General features: G+C 36.0%; 1 protein-coding gene across 3 annotated transcripts in view; it reads left to right on the forward strand.

Annotated features, from left to right (window-relative positions):
- Window positions 1–8,230, forward strand: part of LOC108710959 (complexin-2) — a 71,388-nt gene extending 63,158 nt beyond the window's left edge. For all 3 annotated transcript variants that reach the window (XM_041586223.1, XM_041586224.1, XM_018252194.2), the window contains one exon: window positions 4,679–8,230. In XM_041586223.1, coding sequence (XP_041442157.1) covers window positions 4,679–4,876 — 198 coding nt within the window. In that variant the 3' untranslated portion in view covers window positions 4,877–8,230. The remainder of the gene's footprint in view (window positions 1–4,678) is intronic.
- Window positions 8,231–12,050: the final 3,820 nt, after the last annotated feature.

The following is a 12,050-nucleotide window of genomic DNA, read 5'->3' on the forward strand; positions in this document are numbered from 1 at the left end:
CTTTGAGAGTATCAACATCAATATAAAGTATGCCTATATATAAATGGAATAGATTGCAGAGCTCAGCATTAAAGTTGGAATTTAATACTATTGATTTACCATTGAGGTATCTCTTTAATAAACTGTACAATGTGAGACGTTGGTTATGGTTTTAAGGTGCAGTAGGTAAATGAATTCTCTAATGTGTTTGCAGGATTATACATAGGCTTGGTCAATTATCAATTAACTTTTTTTAAAACAGCTAAAATATCTTCTTTCAAGGAATGGTGAAGGATCACTTTCATCCTTTTTCTGTAAAGGCCATTATTTTGCTTAAATTGATCTGGCATTCTAATGTCCTAGGACATCTTCTTAAAAGGCCGTTTATCATAAAGTACATATAAATCTATAATGCATAGGCCAGTGTACATAACATTGTGAAATGCTATTTTAGGCTCATATAAGCCTGATATCTTTTAATATCTTTTAATTTGTTTTGGTAAAAAGTTTGATTGGAAAAATGGTGTCATGTATAGTGCAACACTTAACCACAAAAATATATTCATGAAGCCATTTGCCATGGCTCCTTTAAAGTTGTACTTTCATTTTACATTGTTAATTTAAGTTGACAACAGACAACAGTCTATCAAGTTCAACCCCTCCAAATGATCACCAGCATATATATAAATCAAAACAAAAAAAAATCACAAGCAATAAAGGTATTACATTTTCTATGTTGAGGAAGTGATTGAATTAAAAATAGTGCACACACATAATTGTTCCGGCATTTACACAAGTTCCAGCATTTACAGAAGTGAGCCAAACACCAGCCTTTGACTATGTGTACAGATCTAACACTTATCACATGACTCTATATAAAAGCATTATCTGCTCTGCCTACTATAATGAATATTAATTCTAACCCTTTTATATTTTTAAATGCATCTGTAGAATATGTCATAAGGAGAACATAAATGCAATGTTTTAATAATTTAGTAATGCAATCAAAATATCTTAGTATTTAATCAGATTTAGGTTCCAGTATGAAAGAAAGGACTGACACTTTAAATAGGCTCCATGAAGTAGCAACTACAGATGCTTCCATATATTGACCTTAGGTTCAATCTGGGGCTCACTGAATTTACAAGTATGTCTTACAGTTAAGGCTAGCCTCATGGTTTGGGTAGCACTGATCAACTCAGTGGAGCATACAAAACTACTGCCCTTTGGACTTTGCCAGAAGGACTCAAAAGTGTGCTTTCTTAATATGAATCTCATTTCTAAATATAACGAAAGCACTAATTGGCCATCCTAAAGAAAAACATGGCTTTTACAGCAAAGGGTTTGGTTCTATAGCATTCAGGACGCATGTTCCCCTTTAACAACTTAATTGTGCACTTACTAACAGCAGGAGCTCAATCTAAGCACTTCATAAATTTAGTGACTTCCCATTCGTTTCTTCTAAAAAATGTATGTGCATGCTGAGCTCTTCTGCTTAGCAGATACGTTCTAGAAACCTATTAGGAAAAGAGGTAGCAACACCCATATGTTTTTGCTGTCACAGAAGAAAGGTAATAGAAAGATCTGAAACATGTTGTCATAGGCAATTTTGCCATAATTCAATGAGATAGGCACATAAATAAATAAAAAGGGATGCATTACATCTCAGGGCTCAGAGCAAATTTCCAATGTTTTCTAAAATGTAACATTACTGATATCAGCATATATAATCCCATTCAAAAACAATACTTACCGGTATGTTGGGCATTTATTAGTATGAGTTAGATACAAACAAGAGTACAAGGCAAATATTTTTATTTAATTATTCCAAAGAAGAAGCACTTAGGCTTTAATTTCCTCACCATTGCAGGATATGTGGGGCTTTTTTTAACTCAGTGAGGCTTCTTTAAAAAGTGATTACAGAAAGTTTCAAGACATTTTGAGAGCAATGCATCATGGTTTACACAGAACCAACCAGGTTTCTATTACATTCTCAGTTTCACAAGTCCAATTACACAGGAACCCCAAGTTGGCCTAACTCACTAAGACATTCTGGAAGTCAAGTTGCTGTCTCCTTCCCTATATGTAAACATGCAGAAACCCAACTTCTAAGTATCCATTGTGAACTGGGGAAAAAGCATATTATGTCTTGAACTGATGTCACAGTCTATAGACCAGTTACAGATCTGCTCTTTTACTTAAATGTGTATTCAGTTGGTGGGATTTCTACATAAGGAAGAGTCACCTCTTATACCTGCCTGGCTTTGAACAGCATTCACAGCAGTTGAGCTTTATTTTTATTTTTTTATTTCAGGAATGCTAAAAAAAAATCCTATTGCTCAGCACCTAATCAAGTCTTTAGAAAAAGAGAAGATGCAATATAAATTCATTCACTTCTCTATCAAGGTCCCAGCATTCTTTCTTATCCCTTCGATTCATTGCCTTGGCTTATTCCCTGCAGTTATTTCTGCTGATACTTCCTGTTTTTGTATTATGGTCGGTGGCACTGAAGCTGCCTAAGTGCCTATCATGGAATATCATAATATGCCTTTAGATTCATTTAAGAATGTGTATTCTTCACAAAAGCATTGCCTTGAAGCTTTGATTGACACTCAGATGTGTGATGCTTTAAACAGAGAGCTGAAAACTCCAAGAGATTTAATATGGTTAGGAAGTTTGTGCATGACCTTGTGCTGTAAAATTGCTAGATGTTTACTCCCTGAAGTGGATTGTTGCTATCAGGTAATCTGTTAATATTAAAGAACCAAGCCATATCTCTGTATCTGATGTCCCTGTGGCAGCTCATTCCATCTGCCCATGCCCCTTCTGACCACAAGGTCTACAGAAGGGCACTGATATTTAATATCCTTTCAGGGAAATGAGTAAGATAAACCATGACAAATCTTTCCACGTGAGAAAACAAGATACAGTGTGCTTTCTCTTTATTCATACAACAAAAAACAGAAAGCGGAGGGTTCTGCGCTGAATTGCAGATTTTATGGGAATTTTTAAATATGAGTAACAAATCTATAAAAAGTAGAAAGCTGAGGAATACGTATTTGTAACGATATTGGATTGGCAACAACAATGAAACCAGATGTTGATAGTGTGGGAAGTTCTGCAAACTCAGGTCAGGTAAAAATTCCAAATCTGAAATTAAAATGTTTAAATCTCAGAAAATATTTTAAATATCATTTGAATGTTTTAGACTTTTTTTTATAGAGTATGTACAAAGAACTTTCTCTTTTTCCTATGATTAATATGCCCCTTTCTGTTTGGAACAAAAGTGTATAAGTTGTGGCTTCCAAAAGTCCAAAATGGTATATGCCCCCAGGCTGCAGTTAGATACTCGGCTATGTCATGGCTGGAAGACGTTATATTATAAAACAAATGAAATGCATCATTTGATAGGTGTAGTTGAGCAATATATTAGCTTGAGCTTGAAGTACAATACTTATGCTCATAGTGAAACAAAGGTCAAGGCCTCTATGACATATTTGTAAATTGTATTAAAGACCAGAAATATAAAGGTTGAGTGAAATTTTGCTTGTCATTTTCTAGTCACACATTTGAAATGAAACAAGGTCATTCAAGCAAATTCCTATTTTGATGTCTTCATTCTTTAAATGAATGACAACTCGTGTTCCAGCTGTTTAACATATAAACAAACACACTCACATATACACACATGCATGCAAACTCATAGTAAAGGGAACAAATATACTTCCTATCCAGATTTATGGCTCATTAAAGCATATGAATTACACACTTGTGCTTTATTGATGTGTATGTGTAGCTAAGTGTAAAATTCTGAAATGAAGACAAGACCACTTTTTAAAAGCCTTTTATATTATTATTAACACTGCTTTTTTTGCTGCTTCAATATTTCCCATTGACGTTAATGGGTTACGTCAGGTCTGAGATAGTGTTAGACAATGACATCATATGTGACGTTAGTCTGGTTTTAAAAAAAAAATGCTTGCATTTCTAAATATGGAAATGAAATGATGGATTATTTAGGTCATCCCAATGTATGATATTAATTCACGCATTAAAGCAACAACTGAGCTCAATAAATGCTTCATATATGTTGCACCAACTTTGACATTGTTTTTGGTGTAAGACAAAATATTTAAGATTTTTACTTTTGGAATTTAAGGTAGACACATACAAATTACTCCATTAGGTCCTATTGGCCAACTATGAGCTGCTGATTTAATAATGCAGATACAACATTAACTTGCAGACATCTGTATCATTGTTTTTAGAATTCAGCAGTTCAACATATTAGAACATAACTTCTTTCACTGTATTTATGTACAGCGGTGGGCTTTTGCCTCCTTTTAGCTCTAACCACTCTAGCTCTTCCATTTATAAGTATGGTTCAGTGCAAAACACTATTAGGCACAAGCAAGCCCTATACCTGCACACAGGGCTCTCTTGCAACTTGAATACCCATATAATGAATGACACATAAGATAGGGCATGCCTGTAGATGTCCATGTACCACTTGACCTGTATGCATTTGCAGTACTGTCTGTGGAAATGACTATGGCCAATAAAAGTAACACTTGTGGCAATCGATAAGGTGCAAAGTACAAAAATCTTTAAGCCTGTTTTGGGTTTTTTTGTGTATCTTGCTCTCAGTGCATGTATTTACCCCTATAGTCCCTCTAAAAAGCTTTCATTTATGTTGCAGTATGGTCTGAAGAAGAAGGAAGAGAAAGAAGCAGAAGAGAAAGCAGCCCTGGAACAGCCCTGTGAGGGCAGTTTGACACGTCCTAAGAAAGCTATTCCTGCTGGATGTGGAGATGATGATGAGGAAGAAGAAGAAAGTATTTTGGACACTGTACTCAAGTACCTCCCAGGACCACTTCAGGACATGTTCAAAAAGTAACCATGACAACATTTTGGGACTTCTGCTCCAGCCAAACTCATGTTCTGCTATAAGCAAAAGGATAGCCAATCAATCCTTGACTAAGAAAGAAATTCTCTCACAAAAGCACACACTTAATAAATGACCGACCACACACAGACAAATCTCTGCATACAGATGCATTGGCCCACATACGTTTACAGATGCAAAAAAAAAACTATTTCTCTTATTGACATTTTCTCTTTTTTTAGAAACAACTCTATACTGCCTATATTATGTTGTATGGACCAAAATTTGTCACTGATATTTAAAAATTCAGCAGTGACAAGGTTTACAAACCTGCCCACTTTGTAGCTAAAAGAAAAATGCACAAAGTGCAGGATTACTATTACAAAGGGAACAAGGGGTTAACGTCACCCTTCATTTATTTGCTAAATAATAACTGGTTTAAATAGCTTGATCACTATAATCTAATCTATCTAATAAGAAAGAGTGAGTGCTCAAAACATGCCTCCCGAGTTCAGCTGTAGATCCACAAGTCCACTCTCTTGTCATAGGAGTTTGGGATCTTGGGGAAAAGCCTATGGAGAAACCCAGTTGTATTTCCATTGGTCCTTTACTCAGCATGTTGGATTTATGTCACTTTTTACTCACCTTTCCTTGTCTTGGCCAAACTATCAAAACCTGCACTAGATCTTTTTGACGCCTTTGCCTAAAGAGATGGAAATATTGTGCATTCCTACACACTATTAAATGACCAATGGTGTGACATATCACAGACCAATCTAAACCGTACATCTTTTATCAGTGGTTGCCCTTTATAAGACAACAATGAAACAGAGTTATTGAGGCCTTGAGCTCATCCTCTGATATGGACCAAGAGACTTCTCTTTTAGATTTTTATGACTGTAATGCTGATTGCATGCTTAGGGGGAAAATATAAATGGGTTTGATGCCTTTTTTCTTTTTTGGAAATTGCGAGCACTGTCTGTCTTTGTTCTATGTCAAAGCACACATTTAACTGTTTACATTCGTAACATAAGAACTTGACTAGAACTTTGTTTCAGTATATTCATTCATGTACAGTATATGTCTGTACATACCCGCTTCTTTCTTTGTTTGTTGTTCCTGTCACTCAAACATGGGGCAGTGACCACAATTTTATTTTCTGTGATCAAACCAAAGTGATATGTCACTTAATGTGTCCTCGTATTGTTGTGATCTTCACATTTTATCTTGTTTCACTGCCACACAGATAATTGATTTGGTTGTCATGGACCAAACAGTAGATAAAAAAAATTATACTTTTTTTCCTTGAATGATTAATTTTTTACTACTGAGACATTCCAGAAGGTAATGTATGAGTATATGTAATGAACATTAAGGAACAGCTATATTCCATTAGAAAGCTGTTATTTTAATATGTTTTATGATATAGGGCTGCTGTGCTGTATCCCACAGCATTATACTACATACGATGAAGCCCTCTCATAAGCTATTCCAGGTAATAAATGCACAAGTAGAGTCATAGTTTGTACCACAGATTAGCTCACTTCCTATGTGATGTTCTCATCGAAAACATTCTCTACCCTAAAAGAGAAGGAGAAGAAGTAATGTGGCCATGGACACCAGAAACTAAATGGGTTCTATCCTAAGTGACTTAGAGCTGCTGCCTGTGGAAAGAGGCACAACAGACCTGTGACAGAAAATATAATTAAAATAACCTATTTTTGTATGAGATTTGGGTATCTTTAATATCCACTCTGCAGTCACGAGTAGTCAGTCTATGACTATTAAGTATTCCTACCCAGAGACTAACTGGGAAATGTTGTAGGCCATAGTTAAATTCATTCTTCACGTGGAACCATTGCAAATTATTTATTTGGCTCCATTAGCTAGGTTTTTACCTATGGAAAAGTGTTTCTTAATGGAGTATCAAAACAGGGGTCAGGTTTGTTCAAATTTGAAACCTAAACATCTTGATACAGGCAACCGGCAGTAAAATGCATTTAAGAAAAAATTTCTTTTTTTAGGAAATAAAATGAGTTTAAATTGAGCTAGATTTGGCAAGTGTTTTCAGGGAATGACCCTTTAAAAAAATTACGTGCTATGTAATTGAACCTTTAGTGGATAATTTATGCTCCAATAAACATACTGTACACTGTATGTTTCATGTGCATTCATAGCAATTACATTTGAGTGCCGCAGCTAGGGAAGACATTTACAGAAATGATTTGTATCAAGCTTGGGTCCTGAACAAACATTTTTACTTAATATTCCAATTTGGCAACCAGCTGAAAACTGAGAATTTTTTTTTTTTTTTGAACCACCCACAGAGTCTCACTGGGCCTTTTTATGTGAAGTACTTATCATTTTGTTGAAATGAATACTTATGAGGCATCAACCCCTCTGTTCAGTGGATATCATTTAGCCAATGGAAGTTCATTGAGTACTTTATAGATAAAAAAAACAGTCATTATTGCATTAGGACAGGATAGAGAGAAGCCATCAGCCTGAAGGTAACTGTGTCCTGCCCTAATTTAATGAAGATAACTTCATCTGTGAACTGCTTTTGGGCATTATTGCAGTATAAGTAGACACTGTGTATAATTACACCACAAAGCTTTCTCTGTGATACAAAGAATGTGCATAAGCTATGGACAATGCATATTTCATGAAATATGATAAATTAACTGGCTATTTTCACAACGTATTATTACATATTTGTAATTTCATGGACAGTTTGCTATTCTAGCTAGTGGCTAGGTGGTAAGGTTGTTTTAATTTAAACGTAAGCCAGTGAAATACATAATTAAGGACATCATGAACAGAAATGCATGGTGCAATATGGATGTTTAATTCATAAATTCAGCCTTCAAGAGATCTACCTCCTGCCTGTGTTTGCAGTTAGGAAACCAAAACTTAAATCATTCCATTTTTAACTCAACGGGTCTTGATATTGAGGAATGGCTCCTCGGTATATAAAGAAAATATTACCACTCGGATTTCTTTGTGCCCCAGTTTTTATCCTATATTTTACTAGCTTTTCTATTATTAGCACAATTTCTCACAGATGCAGACTGATTTCACTAAAGCCTAATTTATCTATAGTTGTTTCAAAATTATAGAAATGTTTCCATATGTGTCTGTGAACATTACAACTTGCTTTTTTTATGGGTGGGCAAAGTGAGTTGTGCCTTTTTTTTTATTTTTTTATGATGTTATCCAAGAGCTTAGGATATTCCTCACAATAATTAAATGACTGATCTAATATGTACTGTATATACATATATATATGTGTGTGTGTCCTTTGTGTATAATTGTGTTGATGTTACATGTTATCAAGAATATTATTGTTCCTTTATGTCACATGCAGTCTTTGTTTCATGCATGCTCTTTTCACATAGTAATCACAAAACACCAAGCTGCCCAGGTCACATGACTGGGAATGACCAGCAATGACCAGTCATTGAAGCCATGGAGCTTCTGTAGGAGATAAAGCCATAAAGTCATTATTTGCCATCTTGTAAAGTGTGTTCTTCATTTGCAAATTCATGTTCACGTTCTACATGAGCTTTAAAAGATTCATGTACTAGAGCTAGAATGCTACAAGCAATCAACTTCATATTTACCTTAATAAGAAGAGCTGCTGATATGCTACAGCAAGTGTTAGCACACGCTTTGTAAAAAAAATAACACACAATGTATATCGATAAACAACTCGATTGATTTCTTTGTTATTTTCCAATGAAATGGCATTTTGGGAACATAATTGTTACTTAGTAGTGCAATAGCCCAGCAGGTAAATGCTCAGTACTTAAAACATCCAAGAGATGCCCAAACTATGACAATAATAGTATGGCTAATTAGTGATTTATATAAAGTGAAAAAAAATGTTACAACTGGGTTTTTAACAAGATATCTGCCCTTATTAGAGAGCTTCTCTAAAGCAGGCATGTCCACTTGAAGGACCTCTAAGAGGAAACTTCTTTGTGCCCAACCTGCCCAAGGACTTTAAATTACATTTTAATTTTAATATAATCCAGCCTTGCAGCATTTGTCATATGTATGACATAATCTGCACAAATTAAGGATATGTAGATGGCAGAGCTCACCTTTGTGTAGTAGCATCTCCTAGTCAATTGCTACTCTAGCCGGAGTTCAGCATCTTCAATCCACAGCTGCTGTTGACCAACATATTCAACTTCGTCACTGCTATAAATATCAATGCGGCTTTATTGAAAAACATGTGAAAAATGGTGGCAGTGGGTGTACAGATAAACTAAGGCGTTTCATGCCTACAAACTTGGCACTTCCTCAGAGTCCCACTAATCTACCCACTAAATAAAAAACTGTTCTACAGTATTTCATTAGAGCGTTTTCTCACCCCAACTTAGATATTGTTAAATATGGTATACCATGTCCTTCTTGAAAAGCTTAACATATATTATGAAATAATTTTATAAACACTAAAGGAAATCAGTCACTTAGTATTAGATATTTGTAAATGAATACCCCAGTGCTTCTGACCATGGAATGACTTTGTTGTGCTTCACTACTATGATATAACTTTAAATGATTTAAAATTCATTTCTATGAAGTCTCATTTTCAAACATTTATTTAAAGTCTGGAGACCATTTAAGAAGTTTGTGCTATGAACGCACCACCCCTGTCATCTATATAAATCTATCCTAATTTGGTCTTGGATTGTTGACAACTGCTGTAGCACCAAAATGCCTAATTTGAGTGAATTCTGGTATCAGCAAGAAGTTTGTGCACTCTTCCTAGGTCTGCATGGGGTTACCGGCCACAATTCAAAAACATGCAGACAATTTAATTGACTCCTGAGCATATTGGCCCTAGTGTGTATGAATGTGATAGGAACCTTAGTTTGTAAGCTCCACTGGGGCAAGGACTGGAGTGAATGCTGAAAATCTCTGTAAAGTGCTGTGTATCATGCCGGCGCTATATAAATAAAGAATTAAAATAACGATAGTTAAAGTCAATGGATTTATTGGGTCTATTGTTGTGCTTTTTCTGTCATAAACTAACAAAGGTCAATGGGGTAAAAAAAATGGTAGCAGTAGCAAACACAAGGGCAGAATTATTTTGGTCATTTTTGCCCATATAAGGTAAGAGGAGCCAACAAATTCCAAAGAGCTCCATTTGTCGCTTATTCTGCCTCAATTTTAGTTTATGTTAACTACAACATATATAAAATGACACGGGTCATCAGAAAACTATAAATACTAACAGAGCACAGGTGTAAGGCATGAACCTGCCCCAAACAAAACAAGTACATACAGTATTGTTAACAACAAAGATACTTACCCACATGCATTTATGCTGCACTTGCAGTAAGTTTAATGATACTGCTGTACAGCATACCTATTGAACACACTGGCATAACTATAGAGGAAGCAGACCCCACGGTAGCAGGGGGGAAGAGGGGGCCTGGCCCACAGGTTTTGTTTCCTCTGTAATGTTGAAATCCTCCCTCCTTTCTTTTTCTTGAAATGGATGAGCTCTCGCCTCAGCGAGCGGGGGCAGGAGTCCCTATGCGCGCCGAGATTTAAAGAGAATCTGTAAACACTGCATGATCCTTATTTGGTTTCTGGCTAACTGTGCGCTAAATACGTTCTGAATGGATATAAATCAGAATAAAAAGATCTCATCATTTCAGTACTTTCTTCTGTCTGTTGTTAGCAGCTCCATACTGTAAATGATTCGTTTTCATTTTTAATCAATGAAACCAGTAGAATTGTCATTGGATGTTTCAATTCACATGATTCTTTTATTTTTTGCACTTCAGTGAGTGATATCCCAACCAAACACAACATCATTTTCTTTTGAAGTTTTTATTTTGGTGGTGGTGGGGGGGGGTGATTTTAGATCCCAGCAGCTATACATATGTATCTATAGAAAATAATAGGTGAAATAGCCTGGGATATGTTAATAAAAAAGTTGTCTTAAATTCTTTGAAATATATTAAAACACAAAGCATTGATATAGTAACAGTAATTGCACTGTCATCCTTTCTTTCTGCAAGATACTGTATGATCAGAAACCCCTACTGAACAACCCTAATGTATATTCAATGACCCTTTCTTAGAAAACAATTAAGCTTGCGTGTAAGGTTCAGCTGGGATTCTAGCCAGGAACCTTTGGGTTTCTGTCTCTGTGTCTTTTCCACTGGGCCAGGTGAGCAGCTAGCAGGCATACTGGCTATCTTTCACCTGGCCTTTACCATCCCTTCCCAGCAACCTTATTGGTTGGGTGGAGTCAGCCAATCAGGGCTGACTCTACCCTTTATATAGCCCAACCCTACTAACAGTCATTGCTTCAGCATTAGCTGCTGTTGGAGCACTGTGGCCTGACCCTAGCTCCAGCTCCTGTGCTCTCGCTCTCCTGTTTCTTGCTTCCTGCCCTGGCTGGTCCTGCTTCTTGTATCCAGTTCTTTTCTGCTATGCTCTGAACCTATCCATATCTAGTCCTGAACCTATGTATCTAGATTATGCCTTCACCCGCTTCAGCCTGCCCTTGTGTCTTTGCCCACTCTATTCCTGTTCTTCAGCCTCCTTTCTCAGTTCCTCTGGGTTGTTAACAGCTCTTGCCTTAAGGACTCCCTCTTTTCTCTATAGAAATCCCTTACAGATTCTGACATTGAGTTATTCCTGACACAACAATATTAAATTGTATCGATATAGTAAGAGACTTGCTGAGAAATTCATAGGAATTCAGAAATGATAAGACGAATACAATGGGAAATGAACTGAACATGGAGCGAAATGGCAGTTTAAATGATAATAAAGTTATCAACTGCCCATAGATATCAAAATCTGTTCAGCTCTCTATTTTGCTAGAAAAATATATTCAGGTTGTCTCTGTAGTGTGTTAATCCTGATTCTATCATTGGCTGTGTTTCCACCCCAGCTGGCTTTGGATAGTTGATGATAAAGGATGGTCATCACAAGCCATTTCTTAATAAGGAATAAGAGAGAAAGCTAGAGATGATTTTTTTTTTTGCAAGGTTGAATGATCTGATTCTGACTTTCAATCAACTGTGAAATGCATTTCATTTCAGGGAGGTCCAAAAGAACACTGGTTATCTAAGGCACTTCATTTACTGAATTAATGAGGTTACAGATTGGTGTGGAAAATCATTACATTTTGTCATGCTATTATCAGTAAGAG

Source organism: Xenopus laevis, chromosome 3L, assembly GCF_017654675.1.
Source record: "Xenopus laevis strain J_2021 chromosome 3L, Xenopus_laevis_v10.1, whole genome shotgun sequence".
NCBI lineage: Eukaryota > Metazoa > Chordata > Amphibia > Anura > Pipidae > Xenopus > Xenopus laevis.